The sequence below is a fragment of the Panthera pardus genome, unplaced genomic scaffold (genome assembly GCF_024362965.1).
Source record: "Panthera pardus isolate Hobbes unplaced genomic scaffold, ASM2436296v1 HiC_scaffold_20, whole genome shotgun sequence".
Classification (NCBI taxonomy): domain Eukaryota; kingdom Metazoa; phylum Chordata; class Mammalia; order Carnivora; family Felidae; genus Panthera; species Panthera pardus.
In genome coordinates, this window is record NW_026526766.1 from 91,655,142 (window position 1) to 91,680,387 (window position 25,246).

The window sequence follows — 25,246 nt, forward strand, 5'->3', positions numbered from 1 at the left end:
AGCCTACCCCAGGTCATGGACCCCGGACGCCGCTCCCGGGGTGGTGGCCCTTCTCCCAGGCGGGAGAAGAGCCCCGCCCTGCTCCCGGCCGTGCGGAACCAGGAAGGGAGGCCCGGTTTCCAGCCGGTCCGGAGAGAAGAGCACTTCCGGAGGCCGGGACGCACGTGCCGGGGCGCGCGCGGGGTCGCTTCCGGGGTCCCGGAGGCTGGTGTCTCTCGGGCGCTGGGTGGGCAGAGCCCGGCCGGGGGCGGGATGGCCAAGGCGCTGACCTCCAGGCGCGCCCCCGGCGACCCCGTGGCTGAGCCGGGGCTTGGCAAGAAGGTAGCTCGGAAGAAGAGCAGGAAGAGGAGATTCTGGAAAAGCCGAGGGCGAGAAGCGAGCAAGACACCGGGCTGCGGCCCCGGAGTCGCCGTGGTCCGACCTCCGAAGGCGCCGGAGGACTTTTCCCGCAACTGGAGGGCGCTGCAGCGGGTGAGGTTTGAGGGGCCGCGCGGACGGAGGCAGAGGAAGACGCGTGGGGCCGCTGTGCGGGCACATGGCGGCAGAAACCTTGCAGACAGAGCCTGTCGCGGGAAGGTTAGCCTGTGAGGGTGGACAGCGAGTCCGCCGGAACGTGATAGAACCGGGGTTTGTGAGTGAGTGACCTTGATGGCAGCTGCCCCCCCGGGGTACTGATCTCTGGAAATGCGCGGACTCGGCCGGTAGATCTACACGTGTCTTGTTGTTTAACCCCCACACCAACGGTGTGCGGTGGACGCCTGTGTCGTCTCCTTTTACAGACGAGGAAGGGGGCCTGGAAAGGTTAGAGAAATTGTCCAGGACTGCAGCCGGGTGGGCAGAACCGGGTGTCCCACACCAACAGCCACTGCTCTGAACCCCGTGTGGTGCCCTACTGCCTTTCTCCGCACGGGTGGCCAGGCTCTTCGTAGAGGTTTCTTTTTCTTTCTTCTTAAGGTTATTTACTTACTTATTTTGAAAGAGGAAGAGAGCGCAAGCGGGGGAGGGGCAGAGAGAGAGAGAGAATCCCCAGCAGGCTCGATGCAGGGGTCAGTCCCATAACCCTGGGATCGTGACCTGAGCCGAAGCCAGGAGTCGGTTGCTTAACCGACTGAGCCACCCAGGCCCCCCACGTGGCGGTTTCTTTCCGCCCGATGCTGTTCCATGCCGTTCAGTCATCAGTTCTCTACGCCTTCCTCGTGGCGAAGCTGCTGTTGTCGTCGCTGTTTTCCAGGTGAGGAAACGGAGGCACAGAGCTTGAGGAGTTTGGCCCGGTGTCACAGAGCTAGTAAAGACACGGCAGATCGGGGTGCAGACTCACCCTTCCGAGCGGGAGTTTGTGTTCTTTGCTACCACCGACCCTCAGAGTCTTCCACGACGTCTTGGGCTCTGTTTCGGAGCATCGGGCGATAGGGAAAAGCTGCTTGAGCCTCTTAATACGGCCAGTGTCGTAGGGATGGGAGATCCTAACCGCCTGTCTGGACGGACAGGACTGAGGAGGCTCCTTCAGGCAAACCCAGGGTTCTGGACAATTTCTTGAGCTGTGGTTCTCCTTCCCTCTCTTTCAAGAAGGTAAAGCAAAATCAAGTGAGTGGAAAGGAGATTTATCAGGGGGGAAGCTTGTGTTTTCTGTACGTTCTACAAAAAGTAAGCCCTTCCGTGGTTAAACGTCGCAGGAACAAGTAAGTAGAAACCCACGTTGTCTCTCAGCTCGGTGCTACCTCCCAGGGTCTTAACCGCGGTTGAGAACCGCCGTGCTGGGGGCTGGGGTGCGAGGGAAGGGACACGACAGCCCTGCTTGCCTGAGCACAGTGTACGGCTGCCGGCAGCTCTTCAGCCGCCACGGGCTTGAACCCGTGGCTTGAACCAAACTCTTGGTTGAACACACGCCCCTCTCTCTTCCTGAGACCCTCGAGGGGTTTGTAAAGGATCTGGCTCCCATCCCCCCTCCGCCCCCACTTTGTTGGCCTAGTGTGCGCAGGAGGGAGCTCTAACACGAGCCCTAAGCAAACGGGAGAACAGCTTGCTCACCATCCCTTAGGCGGAGTGAAGTCATTCGGGAGGCACTTAAGGTGTTGGACAGGCGTTTAAAATTTTGTAGGAACGAGGCAGCAGGTATCAGATCATGCCTTGTAACGAGATAAGCAAAGAAGATCATCTCACCACAAGTGACCAGGTGTGAATGAGAAGGGCTTTTGCCAAACTGTCCGATAATGGATCTCAGCGATGCCCGTAGGGGTAGACGGGGTGTATACACACGTAAGTTTTTCAGTCTCTCGTGCTTGCTTGCTTTCCAAATTAAAACGTGTCGTGTATTTTATTTTGGGTCCTCTTAGCTCCTGAAACAAAAAACACAGGCCCCGGAAAAGCCTCTTGTTATCTCTCAGACGGATTCCAAAATACAGCCCGGAATTATCCAACCGAACAGAAAAGCAAAGAGAAGTGAGACGGGGCCAGAAACAGCGGCCCCAGCGACCACGGGGGGCTCTGGTCCTTCAGTACCTCCAGCGGGCAGGAAGGCGCCGGCTCCCCGCACAGAGGTCAGCAGAGCGGGGCACGATGGGAAGGGAGCCGAGAAAAGGACAAATGATGATACTTCTCCGAAAGGAGGAGACACCAAGCGCAAGAAGTGGAAAGCTAAGGAGGTGACTGTGGCCTTGACTCCGGCCCTGCCCACCGAGTGAGTACAGGGGGTGTGTCCGCCTCCCTGTGCTGCGGGCGGCCTCGGTCAGCTCATCCCTGAGCATCTGTCTCCTGGGGGAGGCCTGGGGGGCGGGGGGGTGGCCTCTCCGCAGTCTCTCCATCACCTCCTCCCAGTGCTGTCTCTCCGTTTACTAGTTTCCCCCAGGACGGAGGCGTGATGAGGGCAGGGCCTGTTTGGTAACTGCTGTATCTGCAGGGCTCAGCGCAGAGCGAGGCCCTTAGGCCTCCGGTAAAGATTTGTGGGGTGAACGGAGGTCAGAGCCAGAAAGGCCCAAGTCTTGCCAGTCAAGTGCTTTGGTGGGGTTCCTCGTGGCCACCTGTGGTGCTGGGAGGCGGGGCTTGCGAGATGGGAGGGGCTGGCCCGAGCACCCTGTGGAGGTCACTCCCACGGGGAGGGCAGGGGCCCGGGGTCAGTGGCTGCCTCCAAATGGCTCGGCTGGAGGCAGCGCAGGAGTTCGTAAGTCAGGCTGCTGGCGAGTTACCTGGGCACCGAGGACATGGTTGCCGAAGCTCCCAGGAGAGAGCGGTGTGAGCGCCGGCCACGTGTCGCTGTGCCAGTCCGCTCTCTGGAAACCCAGGGCCCTCCCCCTGAGGCCGGCGGTCCGGCAGGAGAGGCGGCCAGACGGAAGCTAGGCGGGTAATTCTGTGAGTGTGGGCAGGGTAAATCCGGTGAGGACAGAGCTCGTGGGCGCGAACGGCCAGAGGAGTGTGTCCACCCAGCGGGGTCGGGAAGCGGTTTCTAAGGAGGTGACGTTTAGCTGCGCCCGGGAGGCAGTTCACCAGGCAGACGTGTACGTCCTCGCGTGGGCCTCTGTGTGGGCTTGGTGTGCAGGTGCCAGGGGTCGCCAGAGTTTGGGGAGGGGGGGGCTCGGGGGCGTCTGCGTTTCCCTTTTATAGTCGTTGTGTGTATTTGTGTCTCAAGCGTTCGGTGGCGAGCTTCCTGCTCTCTCAGTTCAGAAGAGCGCGTTAGCAGCCGTCGCCCGCAGCCCGCGCGTCTGTGCTCTGTGTTCTTGGTGTTTCTCTGTGGTTCCCGGGTTTTGGGGTAGCGAGCGCGTCTCCCAGTTAAGAAAAGCGGCAGAGGGACAGCGCTGAACCAGTAGCAGGGGCGGCGGTGTGGGCCCGACCGCGGGAGCCCCTCTGCTTATGCCCAGTCCCTCTGCCTTCCAGGGAAGACATCTGGTTTGATGACGTCGACCCGGCGGACATCGAGGCGGCCCTGGGCCCGGAGGCGGCCCGGATAGCAAGGAAGCGGCTGGGGCAGAGCGAGAGCAGCATCACGCTGGCGAAGGAGCAGGCCTTCGGCGGGTACGTGGGGCCGGTGCCCAGCCTGGGAGGGCGAGGGTCTCGGGCAGGGGCTCCCCCCGCGCCCCTAGCCGAGTCGGGCAGGCGCCGCCCCATCCTACGAGGAGCCCTGAGAGCCAGGCCGGTCTCTGGATGGCGGGGGGCACAGCGTTGAGTAAGTGGGACCTTTGGCTCCCTTCAGCCTGACTAGAGCCTTAGCCATGGACTGTGAGATGGTGGGCGTGGGCCCCAAGGGGGAAGAGAGCATCGCCGCCCGCGTGTCCATCGTGAACCAGTATGGGAAGTGTGTTTACGACAAGTGCATCAAGCCCAGCCAGCCGGTGACGGACTACAGGACGGCGGTCAGCGGGATACGGCCGGAGAACCTCAAGCAGGGTGGGTCCTCCCTGCTGGCGAGCACGGGAGAGGCAGTGCCTGGGTCCCTTTCTCCCCATTTATTGTTATTAAGTTTATTCATTTAGAGGGGGTGCGAGCAGGGGAGGGGCAGAGAGGGGGAGAGAATCTCAAACAGGCTCTGTGCTTTTAGCACACACAGGGCTTGAACCCACGAACCATGAAATCGTGACCTGAGCCGAAACCAGGAGTCAGACTAAGCGCTTAACCAATGGAGCCATCCAAGAGCCCCCTCTTTAAGTTACTACTTTATTTTTTTGAGTAATCTCTCCACCCAAGGTGGGGCTTGAACTCACGACCCCGAGATCAAGAGTCGCACGCTTCTCTGAGCCAGCCGGGCACCCCCTGTCTCTTCCTTTTGTCCCCTTTCTGTTCTGGAGCATTGGCCACAGCAGGAGCCCCAATAGTCCTACGTCTCCCAGGGTGACTGTTTTCAGATGGCTCTCAGGCACATCTGTGTCTTCACCCGTGTGTCATTTGGCAGTAGGGACCCAGAGAGTGTGCCGGCGTGGGGGTGAGGAGGGAAGGTGGGGACAGATGGGAGGGTCTCGTGGATCTTCGCGAGGACCTCGGGAAGCCACGGGGAGGTCTGAGCAGTGACAGGCCCGGCTCAGGTTTCCACAGGTTCCCTCCGGCCGTGGGATTGAGAAGAGACTTGGGCCATGAGGGTGGAAACGGGAAGAGGGGGCATGTGCCGCCGGTGACCTGGTCATGGTCTGGGGGGGGGGGGCGCGGTGAGAGGTGACAGGACGTGGCCCAACTCCGGGTGCACCCTGAAGGCGGAGTCCGTGGGGTCTGCTGGACTGGCCGTGGGGGAGGAGTCACCCAGGGCGACTCTGAGGTCAGGGACCTGAGAGGTCCCGAGGCCACTGCTTTCCCTGGCCCCCGCGGCCTCCTTTCTCTGTGCCTCTCAGATCCCCTGTGCACACATAACCAAGCAGGCGGTGCCCCGGCCTGACCAGGCTCCAGGCTCGGTCCCTCCGGCTCCAGGCTCGGTCAGGTCCTGCTCAGCGTGGGCTGCCTGGACCCGAGCTCTCCTGTCCGGGGGCGGGCACGGTGGCTCCGAGCCTTCCCTTGGCGGGGGAGGGAGAGGACCAAGGGCGTCTGCCAGGAGAGCAGGCGGGGCTGCCTCCGGAGCCGGAGGTCTGGGGGAGCACTGCTCGCCGTCTGTGGCGGGGGACCAGTCTTGTTTTTACCTCCGGTCGGAAAGCACGGAATCTAAGACCGATTCTCACTTGAGTCAACAGTAAAAATGACTGTCGGGTCGCTTCCGAACGGCCACTCTGCTCCCTGCCTCTGTCGTGTCCGTGGCAGGAGTGATGGGCTCAGCAGCGTGGCACACGGCGCTAAAAGCCACCTCTTCGTTCTCGTCAGGAGAAAACTTCGAAGTTGTTCAGAAGGAGGTGGCGGACACGCTGAAGGGCCGGATTCTAGTGGGACACGCGCTGCACAACGACCTAAAGGTACCGCTGCCTCGTGCGGGCTGCACCCCTGCCGTCGCCCACACCGTGTTCTGGACGCATTTCAGTGTTTGGTTTGTGGCGCCTGGGTGTCGGGCAGGCCCCCCAACAGCATCAGACGCCAGTCGTCCAGTTCTCCCTGTGTCCTGGGGGAGCGCTGGGTGTTTCTCAGTTCTTTAATTTTTTTTTTTAACGTTTATTTATTTTTGAGACAGTGAGAGAGCGCGAACAGGGGAGGGGCAGAGAGAGAGGGAGACACAGAATCCGAAGCAGGCTCCAGGCTCCGAGCTGTCGGCACAGAGCCCAAAGCGGGGCTCGAACTCACAAACCGTGAGATCGTGACCTGAGCCGAAGCCGGACCCTCGACCGACTGAGCCACCCGGGCGCCCGTTCGTGGTTCTTTAAAAGGCGTCCAGTGGTGCTCCTTTTACAGGAGGTAGACCTGAGGCTCTGTGAGTTGAGTGACGTGCCCACAGTGCCCACGTGGCAGAGCCGGGCGCAAACCCAGACCTGGGGCCAGGTGCCTGCCCACTGCTCTAGCGCGTTCCACGTGGACAGAGCCAGGCAGCCACTGCCGCAGCTCCGCCCAGCTGGACGGGGCCTGGTGCTCCTCTGAGGTCAGAGCCACCGTCCGTGGGGACGCGTCCCCCGGCGGCCGCTCCCTCCCAGCCGGCCAGTGCAGCAGGTGGCATGTAAGCTCGTGGGTCCACTCCTGGCGCCCTAGGGGCCATGTGCTCGGCCTCTGCCCCCGGAGGGTCTCTGCTGTGGGCGGGACTGGCCCGCCTGTTCTGAGGAGAGCCGCGGGGCAGGCGGGTGTCCGCGGAGCCCTGGAGTCCTCAGGTGTTTCAGGCGTCGCCGAGTGTTGGTCTTCATGGCCTTTTAAAGTAACCCGGAAGTGCTGAAATGAATATAGCAGGCACTCTGCCCGCCGAAGTCTCAGTGGCCCCCTCCCTGTTGGGCCATGCTGTCTCCTCACACCTGCTCCGTCCCTGGCGACTTGGGCAGGCTCGTGTCCGGCGGTCTCCTGAGACCGTCCTGAGGTCGCGAGATGAGCTGTTAGAGCACGTTCTCCGTAACTTCCCCGATGTGCGACACCCACTCAGGACACAGGAGCGCAGTGGTTGCTGGATAATTGATGGCTGTCGGTCTCTGGTTTCCGTGGTTTCGAGAATGTGTTTCCTTTTTTTAAAAAAAAATTTTTTTTTAACGTTTATTTATTTTTGAGACAGAGAGAGACAGAGCATGAATGGGGGAGGGTCAGAGAGAGAGGGAGACACAGAATCTGAAACAGGCTCCGGGCTCTGAGCTGTCAGCACAGGGGCCCGATGCGGGGCTCGAACTCACGGACCACGAGATCGTGACCTGAGCCGAAGTCGGCGCTCAACCGACTGAGCCACCCAGGCGCCCCTCGAGATTGTGTTTCTACTAACGTGGTTCTTGCTGTTGGGCGGCGTCTTTCGTCCGTGTGAGAGTTTTCCATCCCAAGTCCAAGTTCACGTCCATACCTGCTTTCCCGTGTGTGTCACCCGTTAGGATTCCTCGTGAGAGGCTGTTTGAAAAAAGGGGGTCCCACCGCTGCACGCCGACAGCGGCTGTGACCATCGCTGTGTTGTCTTCCAGGTGCTGTTTCTTGATCACCCAAAAAAGAAGATTCGGGACACGCAGAAATACAAACCTTTCAAGAGTCAAGTGAAGGTATTTAAATAAGCATGGCTGTGTGCTTCGTAGTTGTTGGCTGGTTCACGTGATGGTTGGTTTCGGGCGGCCTTCTAAGTTTTGAAACTGAGAAATGTTTAAAAACAAAAAACAAAACAGTTTTACCGCACGTTGCCCTTTAAAAGTCGGTGTGACCAAGGGCCGGCTACCCCGGTCTCCACAGGGAGGCCCCCAGCTGTGGGAAGAAGCTGCCCTCGGATCTGCTGCAGAGGGAGTCGGACACGCAGACCCCTTTCCAGGCCCTCCCCTGCGGGCAGACCAGGGTGTCACGTGCCCTAGGTGCCCCGGGCGCTTCCAGTGAAGGCGCGTTGGAGGTCCCTGGGCCGGGGCTCAGTAGGTGACCCCCCTGCTGAGGCCTCCACCCCAGCATGGCTGCGTGCTGTCCCCCGGCAGAGCGGAAGGCCATCTCTGAAGCTGCTCGCGGAGAGAATCCTGGGGGTCCGGGTGCAGCAGGCAGAGCACTGTTCGGTAAGTGTCCTGGGGTGACAGTCCTCGGGACTGGGGGCCATCCCTCACCTTGTGGCCAAGGCACTCTGTCGGGCCCAGATGACTTATTTTTAGAAGGCCGCCGGTCCACAAAAGATGAAATGGTACAGCGGGCTCGTAGCGTGGCCGTTAAAGTCTGGATGTTTGTATGTAGCTCATCAACACTTACACACAAAAACCTGCCACATCACGGCCCTTAGGAGAAAAAGCCCCCCGTCTAGATTGAGGCCTTTACAGACCGTGCGGCCCGGGCCGGTTGTTCCCCTGGGCCTGGGGACAGGCTCCAGTGACAGGGCGGGGGGGTGCTGGCACCAGGCTGCTGGCCCAGGGAACCCAGCCCCTGCATCGAGGCCTCGGTCAGCCTCCCGCCGGACCCCCGCTCGCATCCGCGTGTCTGCTTGTTGCATCCCGTGGGTTGCTGCCCGATGCACCTCGCGAGAGGCAGCAGGCCTGTTCCTGCCTTCCGCTGGTCCTTTCTTCCCCCGCAGGCTGGCGCCTGAGCTGCCAGAGCCCCGCTGGGATCACACCCCCAGGTGGCTGCCCTGCTTGGCTTTCTCCTTGGCGTGCCCCGCGTGTGGCTCGAGGGCTCGGGTCGTGTGTGCCCTGCCCGTCGCCTGCTGGGACGGTCACAGTGGCGTTCTGTGCCCCCTAGATTCAGGATGCCCAGGTGGCGATGAGATTGTATGTCCTGGTGAAGAAGGAGTGGGAGAGTTCGGCCCAGGACAGGCGCCCCACGGCCCCCGTTCCAGACAGCCACAGCACCTCCCGTCCGCAGGCGGTTGTGACCACGCACAAGACAGCTCGGGTCTCCCCGTAGCGGCAGCTCTGTTGAAACATGTTCGCCGTCCTGGCGGCAGGGCGTGGGGGCGGCCGAGAACTGCTTCCTCCCTCTGTGCCATCCCAGACCTGGCGCCCCTGCTGGGGGCAGGCAGCACGGTGGGGCTCTGTCCTGAGGACTGACGGCAAGTCGGGGGGCGTTCTGCAGTGTGCTGTCCCCACAGCGGGGTGGCATCTCTGCCGGGGATTCGCCGGGTCCCAGGAGCCAGGGGCACCCAGCATCCACTGGGTTTGTAGCATCTTCCTGGGAGGAGGCCAGTCCCCTTTCTTTCTGTGCCTTGGGTCACAGGTCACGTAAAGAACCCCACCGGACTCACGGGCCACACCCAGCGTGTGCAGTGAGCTGTGCTCCGGCCCCATCTCCCAAGTTTGCCGCGGCCGCCTTTGGACTTGGAGAGATTCTCTGAGGGTGCCGATCCTTTCTCACACCCCCAGCCCCACCCCACAGGTCCACCCGCCAGGTTTCAACTTGGGGTCAGGGCCCGCAGCACGGCGAGGGAGGCTCAGCTCGTCTGCGCTGGGTGACCATGGTTCCCCCCAGAGGCGGGTGTCCCTCCCCGTCTGGGACAGATGTGCTGATCCCCAGCTGTGGGGCTGAAGCACCGTGCGGGTCTGTCCCGGGTGTGAGGGTCTTTGAGAAGAGTCGGGAGCCCGGCATACGGCCCGGCTTTACCAAACCGCCTGACGTGGCACAAGGAAGCCCCGGACCCACTGAGGAGATTTAACACAGGCGGGCTTTTACTAGAGGTGGAGTGTGGGGAGGTTACTTTCCGCGTTTAGAGTGGTCTGAAAGGGCTGCTTTTTCCACAAGGGCCACGCTGATGGGTCCAGGGCCGAGGTCTGTGCGGAGCCTGCCGAATCGAGCCCCCGGGGCCCCACTGGTGCTCCACGCTGCCCCCAGGGCGCCTGCGTGAGCAAAGTGGAACCCCCCCTACACACAAAACCTAAGGAAAATGCCGCTCACCGGGCAGCTCCAGGGCCAGACAAGGAAAAGAAGGGCGGGAGAGAAGGTGCGGGAAAGCGGGAGGCCGTGGGGTGTCTGCCTCCTCAGGGCAGAGCCGACTGTCCTCCCGCGGAGCCTGGTGGCGTGCCGGCCTCCAGCCTCAGGAGTACCTTCTCTGCGTAGGAAACCAGCTCCTGGAAAGACAGCCAGTAGGCACCGTGTCTGTGACACTCTTGGGACCTACTCGTAGGTCTTTTTGTGACCGAATCTGCTCTTCTGTGAAGAGGTCTGATTGTCCCTGCCCCTTAGGTTTGGGGGGCCCAGAGACACATGTGAAGTCAAACGGGAAGAGGCATGAAAACTACACACACAGAGTAGGTGCTTGGGTGGCTCAGTCGGTTGAGCGTCTGCCTCTCGGTTTTGGCTCAGGTCATGGTCTTGGGGTCGTGGGATTGGGCTGCACACTGAGCGTGGAGCCTGCTCGGGATTTGTTCTCTCTCCCTCTGCCCCTCGCCTGCTCGTGCCCCCTCTATAAAATAAAACAAAAAAACACCGTACACAGAGTCAAGTCTGTTTGGCACAATGTCTCTTGTTCTGGGCCCCTCTGTGCTACCCAGATCTGGCCGTAGAGGCAGTTGGGGGCCTGGTGTGTTGGGCCCCCGCTGACACTCACCAGGCTGGAGGTGAAGCGCTCCTTGATCTCCTGGGCCAGAGGCTGGATGCCACTGGCCCGCAGCTCGGGCAGGATTTCCTCTGTGGGCAGAGCGGAGGGTCCTGAGGTCAGGGCCCAGCCAGCCCGATGCTTGTACAACCCGGGCCGGGGCACTTCTGAGGCCAGCGGGACAAAGCCGGGCCCCATCCCACTCGGGCTTAGCATGACCGCACGCTGCCTCTGGGGCTCAGCAGCCGGTGACCCCCACGGTCAGCGCGGCACCCGCTGCCTTGAGTTCTGCTGTTGAACGCACTGAAGTTGCAGGGAAGGGTTCCTTTCCTTCTCCCCACCAGTAAGAGCTGGGAGCGGGGTGCCTCTGACCACTGGCTTCCTGGGGGGGATGACAGGGAAAGGGGGACTCGCACCGTAGGACGTGAGGTGGGCCAGCAGCATGCAGATGTTCACCACCACCTCCGGGTCATCCTTGTACAGCCGGTACGTCTCCCGGATGAGGCTGAGGCCGCCGCCGCCCTCCTCTGGCATTGCCACCTGCAGCGCTGCCAGCTCTGGCGGGGGGCGGGGGGGGCGGGGAATTCATTTCCTGCAGCTGCCTGTGCCTTGGTGTCCTCCAGGAAGGGGGCTGACGGCAGTCCAGGGTGCTCAGGATAGCAGGGACCTCCGCCACTGGCAGAGGAGGCCAGTTTCCTGCCGCCTGGGGAGCCGCTGAGGCCAGCATTGCCCCACGGGTTGTAAAGGTCGCGAAGGCATCTGCGGGCCGCTTTCCTCCTGGCGGGAATGTACGCCCCACCTCCTCCCCCCCCCCCCCCCCCAGCAGAAGGCTCCTGCTGGAGGGCTGGCCTCCGCCCGCAGGCAAAGAGAAGCTCTAGAACGCTTTCCAGAGCGTGCCTGTAGGGTGGGCCTGGGGGAGCGCCAACGCGGCACACGTACACCCCCAGTCAGGGGTCAGGCCCTGGCTCTCGAGGGGCCGGGGCCTGTGAGATGTTACCGCTCAGACCCTCCCGGAGCCTGGGGGATCTCACACGCAGACTTGAGTTGTCGGGCCGGCAGGTGGCAGAGTCCGTTCCCGCTCACTCTCTGGCCCCGGCTTCCGACCACCCCTCCATTGCCGAGCCAGGTCACATCTGCCCTCAGGACCCCAGCTCCCCTTCCTGTCCCACGAAGGTCGGCAGCTGCTACAGACCCCGTGTCGGGAGAGGACGACCCTGCCGGCGCCCTTTGGAGCCTCTCCAGGAAGGAGGGCGGCCCCACTCCCGCAGGCCCGGACCACCTCAGGCCGAGAAGCAGACAGAGGCCTGGCCGCCTGGCCCCCGTCCAGCCCACCCTCTGTACCTGCCCTGAAACACCGCGTTGGGACCAGACCTCAGAGGGGCTGGAGCACCCCTCACACGCCAGCTGGCGGCCTGTCCAGTCTCGGGTCCCAAGCGTCTCCGAAGGGTTATTGTGCCACGAGACAGTCACGGCCCCTAGCACTGCCACCCCAAGTAACAGCTCTCAGGCTACCGGAGTGGGACCCGTCTCCTGGGTGTTTCCATAAGCTATACCCGTAGGGATACCTGTGCTGACCTAACACCTGTTCAGAGTGTTTATGGGCAGGGAAAGAGAATCTCAGTATAGCACGAAGCTAAAAAACCCCACAAAACCAGTGTGTGTGTGAAAAGTCTCCACGGCAACTTCTGGATGATGGGACTCTAGGTTGCTCTTTTCCTACTTTGACTTTTCGGTTCTGCTTTTGGTTTGTGGGCAGCTGGCAGACACGACTTGTTGAGTCCTGGCCCCCCGCCTCCTTGGAGTAGCCCAGTCCACTCCCTGGCTCACCGGACACCTTTGCGAGGCTGGCCAGTCCCCGGTAGGCGTTGTTCACCAGTGGGATTCTGTCCTGGCAGAGCCGGATGCTTTGGAGGAACAGCGTCACCACATCTGCGAACTGGTGCTCCTTTACGCAGCCTGCGGAGGGCCTAGTCAGGCCTCCTCGCCTCACGGGTGGGGTCCGTGCCACCCAGCCCAGGCCGCTCACCTAGCAAGGACAGCAGCCAGAAGACCGCGCAGCCGGCTTCAGCCATCTCTGCGTCCGTGGGGTGGGCGGCCAGCACCTCGGCGATGAGGACCGGGGCTTTCTCCAAGGGGGTCTTGTTCACAATGACGGCTGGGACCGGGACAGGATGAAGGAGGGGACACCTAGCCCTTGAGTGCCTGCAGGAGTGCCTGCTGTGTACGCGACCCCACGCCCCCTGCCTCCCACCAAGGACAACAGGGCCAAAGCTGCCGGGAGAGTTCAGGCGAGAGGGGAGTTTGGGGAGAGGAGGGACTGTCTGTCCCCAGGGGGTCTCGGGAATTTTGCACTTTGGGTGTGGACAGGCCTCTCTGGTTTCCCAGGGTCTCCGTGGCCCGGAGCCCTCTTTTCCTTAGAACTACTGCCCAGGTGCTGCAGGGCCCAGAGGGCGCCTGGAGGAGAGGGAGCAGCCCAGCCCCTTTTCTGAATCAGAGGCATCTGCCAAAGGCACCCTCAGAAACCAGGGACTGCCCAGGAAATCCCAGGGTGGGTGGCAGGTAGAGGGGCTCCCGGGGCAGGAGCCACCAGAGTCGGTGTGGGCGGGGGGGGGGGGGGGGGGCACCCCACCCGGATAGGAAGCCTGCCTCCCCTGGGTGGAGCCCCCCTCCCTTGTCCTCCTCCACTCCTTTCTCTTCCTCTGCTTCCAGGCTCTCAGAAGAGCCTCTCTGTGGGCTCTTGTCCTGAAGTGTTTAAGGGGCAGGACACAGAGGCCCTCGAAGGCTTGCAGAGGTGATCAGGGAGCAGCGAGGACACCAGCCCCCAGGCAGGAGAGCAGGAGGAGGGGACCCTCACCATCCACCATCAGGGCCCAGAGCAGGCTCAGGCCGTTGATGCAGATGTCCCTGTTTGTGGGGAAGGTACTCAGGCGCTCCAGGATATGCTCGAACAGCCCAGCCTCCTGGAGCTCCTCGGAGGCCGATTCTGCGGGCAAGACCCAGAGAACCCCGTCCGTCTGTGGTCCTTGCCCCCCGCATTCCTGGGCGCCTACTCTGTGCCAGTCATACCCAGTGCGGGGCCCAGAAACCGGAGGACGCGGTCCATCCCCTGGGCCGCCAGTCCCAGTATCGCCCATCCCAGTATTGGGCTGGGACCGGCCTCCCGGGACCACACAGAGCCAGCCTGAGCCTCCTGAGACGACAGCGTGATTGTGTCCCGGCGGCTGAGCCGACACCCAGTTTGCCTGATGGCTCTGATGTATGCCTGTCGTCCTGATGTGCCTCCTCACGGCACCCTCGCCCACTCCCCAAAGGGGGATCCAGCCAGTGTGGTGAGGAGCAGTGCGGGGTCCCTGCCCTTGGCTGGCCACGGGGCTCTAGGTGAGTGTCCCGGGGCTCACGGGCCCAGCTTCCCGCTGGAGAGAGGGCTGCTGACCCGGGGAGGAAGGTGGGAACAGGTCAGGTGCCAACGCCCTCGTCGCGATCCTCCCCGTGGCATTCCCCATCTGGCCGCCTACGGCCTGCCTGCCTGGTGGCTCCAGGAGCCCAGGTGCTCTGGGGAGATGAACAAGGCAGAAGCCGCTGCCGTGAAGCCCATGGTGGCACCTGGCACCCGGTCGGTGTCGTGCACGTTTGTGGAGGGAACAAGTGACCGTCAAATGGAAGCTCTGCGTTGGGAGATAAAACAGGACGACTGCGTGGGCGACACCCGCCGAAGGCAGTGCAGGTCGGGCCGCATCCGGAGCGGGCACGCCCCCGTGCCCCGGCAGTGCCCCCGCCTCCGCCCGAGAGAGGGAGGGCCAGGCACACCCACCCTGGCTGGAGATGATGGCGAGCACGCTGTAGACCGTGGCCAGGAGCTGCTCTGACTCGGGATGAATCCGCAGGCAGCTCAGCAGGACGGAGACGACGGAGCTCTCACTCGGCACCTCGGCCGCGGGGTCCCGTGCCAGCGCTGCTTGGGCCGAGGGAAGACGCCCAGGGTTACCTCCCGAACCTGGGTTCACGGGGCAGGTGGCAGGCAGGTGTGCCCCCTCCCTGGCTGGGGTGGGGGTGGGGGGCAGTGCCCCCACTTCGCATGGAGAAAGCCTTGCCCGCCTGGCACGGAGCAGGTCCCCCCAAGTGCCCGCTGCAGGACAGTGAGCGGCGCTGTGCAGCCAGGGCTGGTTTCCAAGGCTCCGCTGGCTCTGGGACGGCGTGCCAGAGTCCACATCTGACACAGGCGTGGCCCGGAACCCACCTTGGCCCAGGGTGCGCAGCAGCAGGGAGCAGGCGTGCAGCTGTATGTCAAGGATCCTCTCGTGTTGCTTCATGATGGCGGTCAACAACTCCACCAGTTCTGTCGGCCACGGCAGACCTGGCAGGGCAGGGCGACGAGGTGAGCCTTGGCATAGGAGCAGGGGTGGGACGGGTGTACAGACCAGACCAGGGACCCCAACTCCGCTAGGAGTCCACAGGGCGTCGTGCACGCAGCCCCGGAGGGACGCGGAGGCGGGGAAAGAAAGTCCTTATTGGGCGCCTGCCGTGGGCATCTCGTTCCAACAGCCCTTCTTGTCACTCTCGTCTTACAGATGAGGAAACCGGGCAGAGAGAGGACAGCTCTTGCCTCAACAGCCTGACTCTGGAGCCCGTGGCCATAACTACCCTGAGTGTGGGCATCCGTGGGTGTCGCTGACTCTCCTCAGTGCTGTGTGTGCTGGGTAGGAGTGAGAGGCGGGGGCGGGCAGCTGACGGTCCAGTGCCCGCTGTGCCCCTCCACTGCTGCTTTGTTGCCTCGTTCAGTGAGAACAACCAGAACGAGAGTGCTGGCGCCCAGGAGGCCGAGTACAGCTAGCCCGCCTCCGAATGAGGCTGGCTGGGGCAGGTGTGGCTCCGGGGAAGCCTCCCTCAGCTCCTCCGGGAAGATAAAATCTCCCTTCCTATGGACTCTACTCTGGCCACAGCCTAGCTCCAGAAGGAGTCAAGGGGAGGAATGAGGAAGAGGGAAAGGCAAGTGGCCAGTGTGAAGTCTCTGCTGCTGCCTTAGAGGGCTGGGACTGGGCCTCTGCAATCTCTGATGCCCCAGCCACCGAACGGACCTCTGTGCAAGGACGGATGGACAGATGGTTGATGGATGGGTAGATGGACAGACGGACGGATGGATGGATGGATGGATAAACAGACGGTTGATGGATGGTTAGATAGATGGGGGGGGTGGAGGGCTGATGGATGGGTGGATAGATGGGGGGTGGATGGATGGGTGTGTGAGTGAATGGTTGGATGGATGGATGGATGGACGGACAGATGGATGGATGGATCATTAGATGGGGGGTGGATAGACGGATGGACGGACAGTTAAGATGGGGTGGTGGATGGAGGGCTGATGGATGGGTGGATGGATGGATGGATGGACGGACAGTTAGATGGTGAGTGGATGGATGGGTGTGTGGGTGGGTCGGCAGATGGATGGATGGGTAGATGGACAGTTAGATGGGAGGGTGGATGGAGGGCTGATGGATAGGTGGACAGATGGATAGATAGACAGATGGGTGGATGGATGGATGGATGGATGCACGGAAGGACGGTTAGATGGGGGGTGGATGGATGGATGGACAGTTAGGTGGCGGTGGTGGGTGGATGAAGGATGGGTGTGTGGGGAGGGTGGGTGGGTAGATAGGTACTCAGGTGGGGGAGGTGGATAGGTAGACAGATGGATAAATAAATGAATAGATGGATGGGTGGATGGATGGATGGGTAGATGGATAGTTAGATGGGGGAATGGATGGAGGGCTGATGGGTGGCTGGACAGGTGAGCGAATATAATATTCACTCTCGTGAGACAAGTTGAATGGAGAGATTTTATGAAACCATGTTTTGACAAAACTTAAAGGATTACGAACACTTATTGGTGGAGAGTGTTGGGAAGAAATGCTGTCCTTGATAGGTGGGTAAGTTGGGGTCTCTGTGGAGGGCAGTCTGCAGTATCTGTGAACCCTTCACACCCCAGAGTCTAGGAACTCATCTACAGAAACGCTCACACAGGTGCGCACAGGCGTGTGCTCCAGGGCGTCCACTGTGGGTTTGCTTATGATACTGGACAATTAGGAACAGGTCAGATGCCCGTCAGTAGCAGCGGTGGAAGAGATGGGATGTCACATTAAGAATCCACGAAAAGCGTGTGACGGCAGGCTGCCACCAGCTGCACACCGAACCATCCCATTCCCGCTCTCTGCCGGGTAGAAGGCGCTCACCCGCCGAGAATTCCAGGCTGCCCGTTCCAAGGAGGTGGCAACATGAGCCTCAAAGGTGTAGGAGAGCCCCTCTAGGAGAGCCTCTGGGAGGGATCACCGCTCCCCCAAAGACCTGTGCCACAGGGTGAGCCCCGGGGAAGCTGGGGAAGGGGTGTGGGGGCTCTACCTAGCTGCTCTTCGGGCATCTTCAGGAGCCTCTTCAGGGCTTTGAGCTGGACTTCGGGTCTGCTGGAGAAGTTCTGCATGACCTCTGCAGGAGACAGGACGGCATGGGGAGGAGCCCGGCTGGCTCGGGGACCCTTCCGAGGGCCCGGGGCACGAGGGGTCCATCTGTGGGCACCCCGCTGCTCACGGATACATATGATAGGGCATGAGGGGGCGCCCTCATCCCCACTTCTCAGGCCGAGCAGCCTGTCCAGAGGCAGACCCCAGCCTGTCTTAGAGTCTCACTCGAGGCTCAACATGGCCAGGGCTCTGCCCTGAGCCCAGGGCTCTTCCCACTCTGCCTCTGAGCCTCCCCGCAGGGGTCTTTGCCTTTGATTCATGACAAACGCCCCCAGCCCCCAAAAGGAGCAGCAGTCTCCAGGTGTGCCCATTGTAGAGCCCTTCCCTATCCCCTGGCTGACTCAGAGCCCCTCCTGCACCCGTGTCTGGGCACAGGGCACCTCGTAGAGGCCGACAGATGGGCCCTGCAGCTCCCCTCGCTCTAGATGAGGGAACGGGCTCAGAGGGGGTGGCTCGCTCAAGGCCACGCAGCTTCAACCGGACCTAGGGACCTGCCTCCAAAGCCCAGGACCGTGAGACTCAGGGAAACAGAATCTAAGGCCTCATGAGCACCCCTTCCCCAGAAGTGAGGGCAGAAGCGGCAGATGGGGCAGGGGGTCCCTTGTCACAGCAGCCAGCGCAGGGAGCCACAGATGGGGAGGAGGGCTGGGAAAGTGGAGCTCGAGTGGAAGCTGAGGGTGACCTGTAGACCTCATCGTTCACCCAAGACCTCAGGGGTACTGTGGGGAGCCGCGGGGCGCCCCCGGCCAGGGGCACTTGGTGGAGATACGGTGCTGTCTGTGCACGGGCACCAGGTGACTGGTGGCACCCCCGACGGAGGCCAGTGTGCGTCACACTGCACGGAGCCCCCACAGGGACGCGCCTGCCAGTCTGGCAGTGTCCGGCACCATGATGGGCATCGGGGCCACCATGTGCCAGGGCGTGGAAGCAAAAAGCAGGCAGTTCTGGGGGCTGTGAGAATGAGGGCGCTGTTCGGCTATGTTGAGGACCGTGGAACGGGAAGGGAAGGGAAGCAGGTGGGGGCCAGGCAAGAGGATGGACGCTTAGAGGTGGCGGGGGTGGGGGAGGGGACACGAGGGGCTGGATGGAGGGGAGTGCCCCGAAACCTTCCCAGCCACCGGCCGCATGTCGGGAGCAGACCAGGGGACTGGGCCTCAGGGGAGGTAAGAGAGCAGTGCCAGGGCCCTCCCCATCCGGTCCCCGCCATCACCTATGATGCTGGCCATGTTGCCCCCTAGCAGCAGGTCGGTGACAGAGTCAGGCATCAGCTGCCAGTGCGGTGACAGAGCGATGCTGGAGGACCTGAAGTTGCCGCCCACGAAGGTGATGTGTATCACTTCCCTGGAGAGGAGTGGAGGCAGCTGGCTGGGCTCACCTGGGGGCTCTCGGGGGGGCTCTGGGTGGCCGGCAGGCGGGCGCACAGACGCCGGAACCCCACCTTCCCGTTGGGGACCCCATTCGGCGGCACCTCTCCCGACGTTGCAAGCGTGCCCCGCTGGCGCCCCAGCCACTCCGCCTCCTGGAGGGGCCCCGGGCTTGCTCCCAGGGCGAGGGAGGACGGTGCTGGGCCCCGGCAACTTCACCCGCGGGGGCTCCTTCCTCCAGAAAACGTATTGAAAGATCAGATGTTACTATTGTGTCGTGTCGGTATAATGGCGAGTAGGACCCAGGCTGGGCTCGTTGTTGTATATTCCTGTTTTCCTTCTTATTTGAATGTAAATTGCAACGAAGACCGGTCCTGGTCCTCAGGGCCTCGGCACCTGACAGAGGAGCCGGCTCTGTCGGCTGCGAGGTCACCGGTTACTGCGGTTTGGGACGGCCACACTGGGAAAGCCAGTGGTCCGCGGATGGGACGGCGTGTTTGCAGGCGTTAAAACGCCGTTGCGGGGAGAGACCGTGAGAGATCCACGGGAAGATTAAAACACGGCCCCAGCCCCCAGCTCACCTGATTGTTATTCGCTCCGAAGGGTTGATCTGCAGCATCAAAGGCAAAAGGGAACCGAAAGTTTCCGCGTTGGGGATCTTCTTCTCCTCCAGGGTCTCCAGGACGCCCCTGAGGCCATTCGGGAGGGTCCGGAGGGACTTTCTCAGAAGCATGGCTTCTGTTTTCTGAGGGGACACAGACAAACACCGCTGCTTCCCGCGCTGCCTCAACCGCGCCCCAGCTGGGCCCGGCCCTGGCAGAAGACTGGCTGGCCTGTCCCAGGGCCACCCTGAGGGGGCCAGAGGTGGGAAGGCTGGGGAAGTGAGCCTGCACGGCTACCTCGGGGCCCCGGGTGACAGGCAGCCCCTGTGTGTTCAGGCCAGCCTCGGTCACTTTCCTGTGGCACCTGCATTCCACCGCGGGCCGGCTAGTGCACCTGAACGGGGGAGCCCGCTGTGAGGGTTAGCGTGGGGCGGTCTGCCTGTCATGGTCGTTGCCCTCCTCACTACGCCGAGGCCCCGCAGGCCCAATGTTGAGTGCGAGGGTCCCCCAGCAGCTGGGACGGGGGGTTCCTCACGGCCCCTTGGAGGCTCAGAGCAAGGCAGGAGGATGCAGGTGGGAAGAGTGAGCCCCTTTTGAGCAAGGTGGGCAGAGCCGGCCTTCTGGGGACGTGGGGTGTGGCAGGGAGAGGCAGGCAGAAGGCAGCTCACGTCTGTGAAGGAGCAGCTGGCCATGTCCAGGATGATGCAGCCCAGGGACCAGACGTCAGATCTCTGGCTGAAGGAGAAGCGGAGGGCCTCGGGCGCCATCCAGGACTTCTGACAAGGGTCTGTCGGCAGGAGAAGGTGTCAGATGTGGATGTCCTGTCTCCCTGGGAAAGTGAGGGGAGACTCACTTTCACCAAAGAGGTGCTCTCTTTGGAGGGAAAGGAAGAGGGCCCTGGTCAGCAACATCCCGGCCCTGGTCTCAGACAGCGAGGCAGGTGCCCAGCCAGGTTGGCCCGTGTGTGCACACACGCGCGTCTCTGCACCCAATATGGCTGCAGAGGTGGCCCAAGAGCCGTGAGCCAACAAGGCTCTCTGGCCATCTTGCCCCTCTAAAGGTCAGAACCCAGAGGCAACATGCCAGTTTCCCCGCCCTAGGTTCTAAAACCTGAACCCCAGACAAGCAGCCAAAAGAGCAGGGTCACCAGTCCGTTAGTCCCCGATAGACCTCAGGCAGCCCCTCCCTCTCCGGGCCTCCATTCCCCAATGGAACGGTAAAGGGGTGAACTCCAAGGACCCTCCTACCTTTCCAGTAGACCCACCCACTCACCCATCTGCCCACACGTCCATGCCTCCGCCCATCTATCCGCCTGTCCGTCCGTCCATTTGTCCTCTAGGCAACCAGGACTCTGAAATCCTCAACTACGGTTACTCTCTCCGTCCCTGACAGCTGGCATGGGCTTGAAGCCCAGGTGCCTTTGCCCCACTGTCCTTCCAAAGGAAGGAGAAGCCATCTCCCCTTACTCCCCATGTCTGCCATCTCCTCGGCTAGTTTTAGGGCTCAGTAAAGTAACCCAGCCCTCACCGGTGCCTGGCACCCACCAGCCCTCCATCTCCTGAGGCCATTCTTCTGCTTCCACGAAGGCTAACATTTCCTGGGTGTCTCTTGGACCCTGCGTGCGCCCCCTCCCCTGCCACGGTGGTATACCCCTGCTCAGTCACAACCCAGGCAAGGGGGTCTCTTTGGAGCCCACAAAAGCCCATGGGGGTCTGTGGGGACCTTCTGAACAAGGAGAGGTTTGACCCGTTCCGCCAGGGGGCCCCGCCCTCTGGGCTCTGGGAACGACCCCACTGGCAGCGTGGCCCCTCCCCCAGCCTGGGACGCAGCCCGGGACGACCCCGGGCCACCTTCCTCCGCGCGGATGTTCCACTTGGCTCTGTCCGCCATCAGCGCGTTGGAGCTCAGGTCCTGTAATTTGCAGTGGTTGCTGCTGCTGAGGACTACGTTGGAGGGCTTGAGATTCCTGAAACGAAGAGGCAGGACTCTCCACCCACCCCCACCACCGGCCGCCACGGGTGACCCTCCCGGGGCAGGGGCCGGCACCTTGAACCTCCCTCCCTGCTCCCTGCCCCACCCGGTCCCGCTCCACTCTCCGGAAATGCCCCCCTTGCGGCCTGCTTTTTAAATACTGCTTCCTACAGAAATAAAGTCTACTCCGTTCTTCTAAATGGGAAAACCACCAGCCAGCCACAAGGAGGAGAACACCTGACCGTCTGCCGTTTCTCCACTGACATCTTGCTCACCTCCCTCCAGACCCTCGCTATCTATGCATCTACTTAGGGATTTGGCTTTTGACCATTTGTTGAGGTCCAGTGACATCAACACTAAATCGTGAGCCTTCTCTTCGTCCACATGGTCCACGCGTTTCTTCTCTCTTCCTTTAAACCCGACACTGATTCCGTCGGAAGCCGTTCCCAGCCCCTTCGGACCATGGATGCCACAGGGTGAGCGAAGCCGTGCTGGTGGCGATCTCAAGCTCAGCCCCGGGGACGGCAGCAGCCCCGCCAGCCGGCCAGAGGCCACGGCGCGCAGCCTAATCTCTTTCCTCCGAATGCTGTTATCTGGCTGCTCTCCCTGCACTTTAGAACCAACCTGCCCCGGTCAGGTTACGCTTCATGAAGCTGGGTGAATCACTGCAGGTGACGTGGAGGGGGTGGCCGGAAAGGTGCCCGCTCTTCTCCTGGCTGCGCTGACCCCGGCCACACCTCTCTGCCCTGCCCCTGCCCCTGGGTACTGACACCTAAGGGGACTCAGTGCCTTTGCTCCTGAAGCAGCCTGGCCGCCCCGGTCACCTGTGGATGATGTCTAAGTGGTGCAGGTATTCCAGAGCGTCCAACACCTGGCCCAGCACGTCCTGCATCCACTGGGGGGAAAATGAGAGACGCCAGGATTGGAGGGGTCTCCCGGCAGCCGGCTCAGGCAGGTCAGCGACCACGCAGAACAGCCGCTGGGATCATGGTGTATTCTCTTTTTTTTTTTTAATTTTTAAATGTTTTTTATTTATTTTTGAGAAAGGGGGGGTGGAGAATGCGTGTGTGCTGGTGGGGGAGGGGCAGAGAGAGAGGGAGACACAGAATCCGAAGCAGGCTCCGGGCTCTGAACTGTCAGCACAGAGCCCGACCGGGGCTCGAACTCACAAACCATGAGGTCATGACCTGAGCCGAAGTCGGACGCTTAACCGCCTGAGTCCCCCAGGCGCCCCTCTCCTTGCTTAAGACAGGCCCAAAGCCCCACAAAAGCCCAGAGCCGACGCAAGAGGCTTCTGCTTCGTGTGCCTTCGAGGCCGAAGTGTGTGCAGCCATCCAGACAGTGACAGCACGTCAGCCAGGGCAACGCCCCCGTTTCCAGACCACCCGCCCCTGCCTCCATCTCAGAGTCCCCGGGTGCCCTGACCCCAGCCCCGTGCTCCACCCCTTGTGGCCCAGGGGCCTTGTGGGGATCAAAGATATTGAAATCTCTATTGCCTACTTGAGGTTTGCCTCTCCATGCCATTGGAATGAAAAGTGCTCTGACAAAGAACGTTCTAGAAATGCTTTATGTCAGAAACAAGATCCATCTAGTGTCCAGGGCAGTGATTTTCAAACCGTGTTCCTAGGAACCCCGGACTCTACCCAGGGGTGTCAGAGAGGAGCTGAGCGTACAAGACCCCGGGCTTCCACTCTACCCTCCACCAACCCTGCCATGCCCCCTGATTAGAATGGCTTTGCCTTCCTTGCTGCATTTCTGAGAACATTTTGTGCTTGAAAGGGTTCCACCACTAACAGAAAGTTTGAAACCTACTCCAGAACCGACCCTGAGGCCCACGTTGGGAGAGGAGCTGCGTGCCCCTCAGAACCCCTCAGTGGTGACATGGTGCCCACGGGCCCCCTGAGCAGAGGGGCGCTCACAGCAAAAGCAGGCAGAATTCACTTGGGGTGCATCATCGGCAATGTGAAAGCAAAAATGACCTAAGCAAAAATGACCTCGCTTAAAAGGCAACAGGAAAATATCCTCATGACCTTGGGGCAGGACAGGCTCTCAGATAGGCTCAAAGGCGCTAACCATAAAAGAAGGACAGAGAACCTGACTTCATTACAATTAAGGAGTTCTGTTCATCAAAAGACAAGGTTAAGAAAGCAAATCAGGAAGCCACAGTCTGGGAGAAGACTCTGGATGCCCGCATCCGTGATATGTAAAGAACACCTACACACCAACAAGAAAAGACAAACAACCCCAACGTTTAAATGGACAAAAGACTCGAACAGGCACAACATCCAAACGGCTAAAAAGCACTCGCCACGATTACCGAGCTTATCTCAAATTAAAATGTGACTGTTAATTAAAATGGCACAGAATGCCGTGTTGGCCAGGAAGCAGGAGCCGGAATGCTCACAGCTTGTGCTGGGAGTAACCCCGAGTCACCCAAACTGTGCTGGACACTGGAACATGTACGGAAGCTACTCACACACACACCCGCTCTGCGGTCCAACAGGGATTCCTCCAGGAAAGGTGAGCACTTAGGTTGACCAGAAGGCACATCCAGCATGGTTCATGGCAACCTGATTCATAATAGTCCGAAACTGGGAACAAGCCACGTGCTCACAGAGCGGGGCCGCGTGCAGACAGACGTGGCCCCACAATGGGGCGGCACCTAGCCACGACACGGACAATTTCATGATACGTTCGCATAAGAAACCAGACACAAACGGTGACACACTGTATGAGCCCATTAATGTGAACCCCGGGGCAGGCAGAAGAATGTCTGGGCGGAGAATTCCAACCATGGGCATGGACAGGGACTTCTGGAGCTCCAGGAGTGTTCTGCATCTCCAAGTGGGGGAGGTTACGTGAGCGTATGCCTGGTACGGTGCACCAAGCTGTGCACTGAAGGCCTGTGCATGTCACAGCGTGAAAATACCTCTAGGCATAGATGTGAGAAAAGATAAGGCACGTCCGCCCTCCCTTCTGCCCCTGATTGAGGTCCAGGTGGCCCCCAGGCCTGGTGTTCTAGAGAGTCTGTCTCACCTCGGAGTCAATGATTGTCTTTGTCTCCCTCTTCTTCTCAATGACCTTCTGGAAGCTTCCATGGTTGTACTCCATCACCAGGCAGAGGAACAGAGAGGAGATCTGCTGGGGACATGAGGCCTCAGCCAGATGTCACAGTCCCAGCCCCCACAAGCCCAGGCCTGGGCGCCTCTGCGAGGCTACCTCTGTGAGGGCCTCCCTCCACAGGGCTATGGGAGCACTGCCTGCAGTGGGATATGAGCCCCCCGCAAACAGCCCCTGCTCACGCCTCTGGCCTCATCTATCCTCTCGTCCCCCTCCGTCCCTGCTCCATCTGTATGAACCCTCAGACTTTTCTGAAAGTGGCCCAGGCCTTCTGGCCACTGTATACACAGACCCCCGCACCTGGGACCCCTTCTTCACAGGTAACCATTTAGTCTTTAGGGCTCAGCTTACGTCCGTTTCCTCTGTCAGGGGAGCCTGGCCCGGGTGGGACTCCAGCAGACCAGGTCAGGGGCCTCAACTCAGGGCTCTCAGAGGACCCCTGCTTTTCCTTCCACAGTGAAATGCCCTCTTGGCTTTTCTGTGTTTCCTTGAGAGCGTTACAGGGCGCTCCGAAAATATTCGGGGTGCACACAGTGATGGCCTCTCCCTAAGGCTTTCCTCAGGGCCCAGCTGAAGAGGGGGAATATGTATGAGGTGACCCTCCACTCCTGCTCAAGCCCTTGGTTGCCACCCGCCCCTCCCCCCCAGACAGGGACACTAAGGCAGAGGTCTGAGTCTGCCAGGAAGCCTTGTGGCCTCCCTTCACCTCCAGGGCCCCTGCCCCACCCAGCTCAACCCATCTGGGACGATTTGCAGGACTCTGGATCCCTGTAAAGACCAGAAGTCACATGGCCTATGGGGTGAAACACAGGGCTTGGGGACTTACAAGACCCTGATTTGAATCTTACTCAGCTGCTACTGGCTGTGTGGTCTCGGAGAGCTCCTTAACCTCTCTGAGCCCCGGGGAAATGAGGACACTACGTCCAACCTGCAGATCTCCCAGGCTGTAGGGACGGCCATTAGTAAACTTCAGGAGCCGCAAACGTCAAGGGTCCAGAGGCACAGGACAAACTGATGCCAAATAAGGGGGGAGAACAGGGACCAGCTTCCTAAAGCCCGCTCCTTCCGTGAAAGTCAAAAGTTCCCCCTTCAGAGGGCAGACTCACGGAGCCTTTGGCTGCAGGATGAGCTCAGCCGCTGAACACACAGGGCACTGGAGTCAAGCCTTCCAGGCCCGGC

The 25,246-nt window shown here is 61.1% G+C and overlaps 2 protein-coding genes across 3 annotated transcripts in view; one reads left to right on the forward strand and one right to left on the reverse strand.

Annotated features, from left to right (window-relative positions):
- REXO4 (REX4 homolog, 3'-5' exonuclease) lies at positions 1-10,394 on the forward strand. Its single transcript, XM_019434930.2, has 8 exons — positions 1-471; positions 2,334-2,677; positions 3,868-4,005; positions 4,184-4,377; positions 5,770-5,858; positions 7,476-7,550; positions 7,965-8,039; positions 8,710-10,394. The coding sequence occupies exons 1-8, from the start codon at positions 16-18 to the stop codon at positions 8,872-8,874; spliced, it is 1,536 nt and encodes a 511-aa protein (XP_019290475.1). The 5' UTR covers positions 1-15; the 3' UTR covers positions 8,875-10,394.
- STKLD1 (serine/threonine kinase like domain containing 1) overlaps positions 9,612-25,246 on the reverse strand; it is a 22,346-nt gene continuing 6,711 nt past the window's right edge. Inside the window, exons 5-18 of one of the 2 annotated variants that reach the window (XM_019434925.2) lie at positions 23,984-24,085; positions 21,772-21,842; positions 20,827-20,942; positions 19,645-19,763; positions 18,956-19,119; positions 18,221-18,351; positions 16,892-16,975; positions 14,736-14,852; positions 14,310-14,450; positions 13,353-13,481; positions 12,525-12,653; positions 12,326-12,454; positions 10,915-11,055; positions 9,612-10,590 (exon numbers count right to left, since the gene is read on the reverse strand). In XM_019434925.2, the coding sequence (XP_019290470.2) occupies positions 10,367-10,590; positions 10,915-11,055; positions 12,326-12,454; positions 12,525-12,653; positions 13,353-13,481; positions 14,310-14,450; positions 14,736-14,852; positions 16,892-16,975; positions 18,221-18,351; positions 18,956-19,119; positions 19,645-19,763; positions 20,827-20,942; positions 21,772-21,842; positions 23,984-24,085 (1,797 nt within the window). In that variant the 3' untranslated portion in view covers positions 9,612-10,366. Of the gene's footprint in view, positions 10,881-10,914; positions 11,056-12,325; positions 12,455-12,524; positions 12,654-13,352; positions 13,482-14,309; positions 14,451-14,735; positions 14,853-16,891; positions 16,976-18,220; positions 18,352-18,955; positions 19,120-19,644; positions 19,764-20,826; positions 20,943-21,771; positions 21,843-23,983; positions 24,086-25,246 lie in introns of both variants that reach the window. The other variant, XM_053908525.1, reaches the window with a different exon arrangement.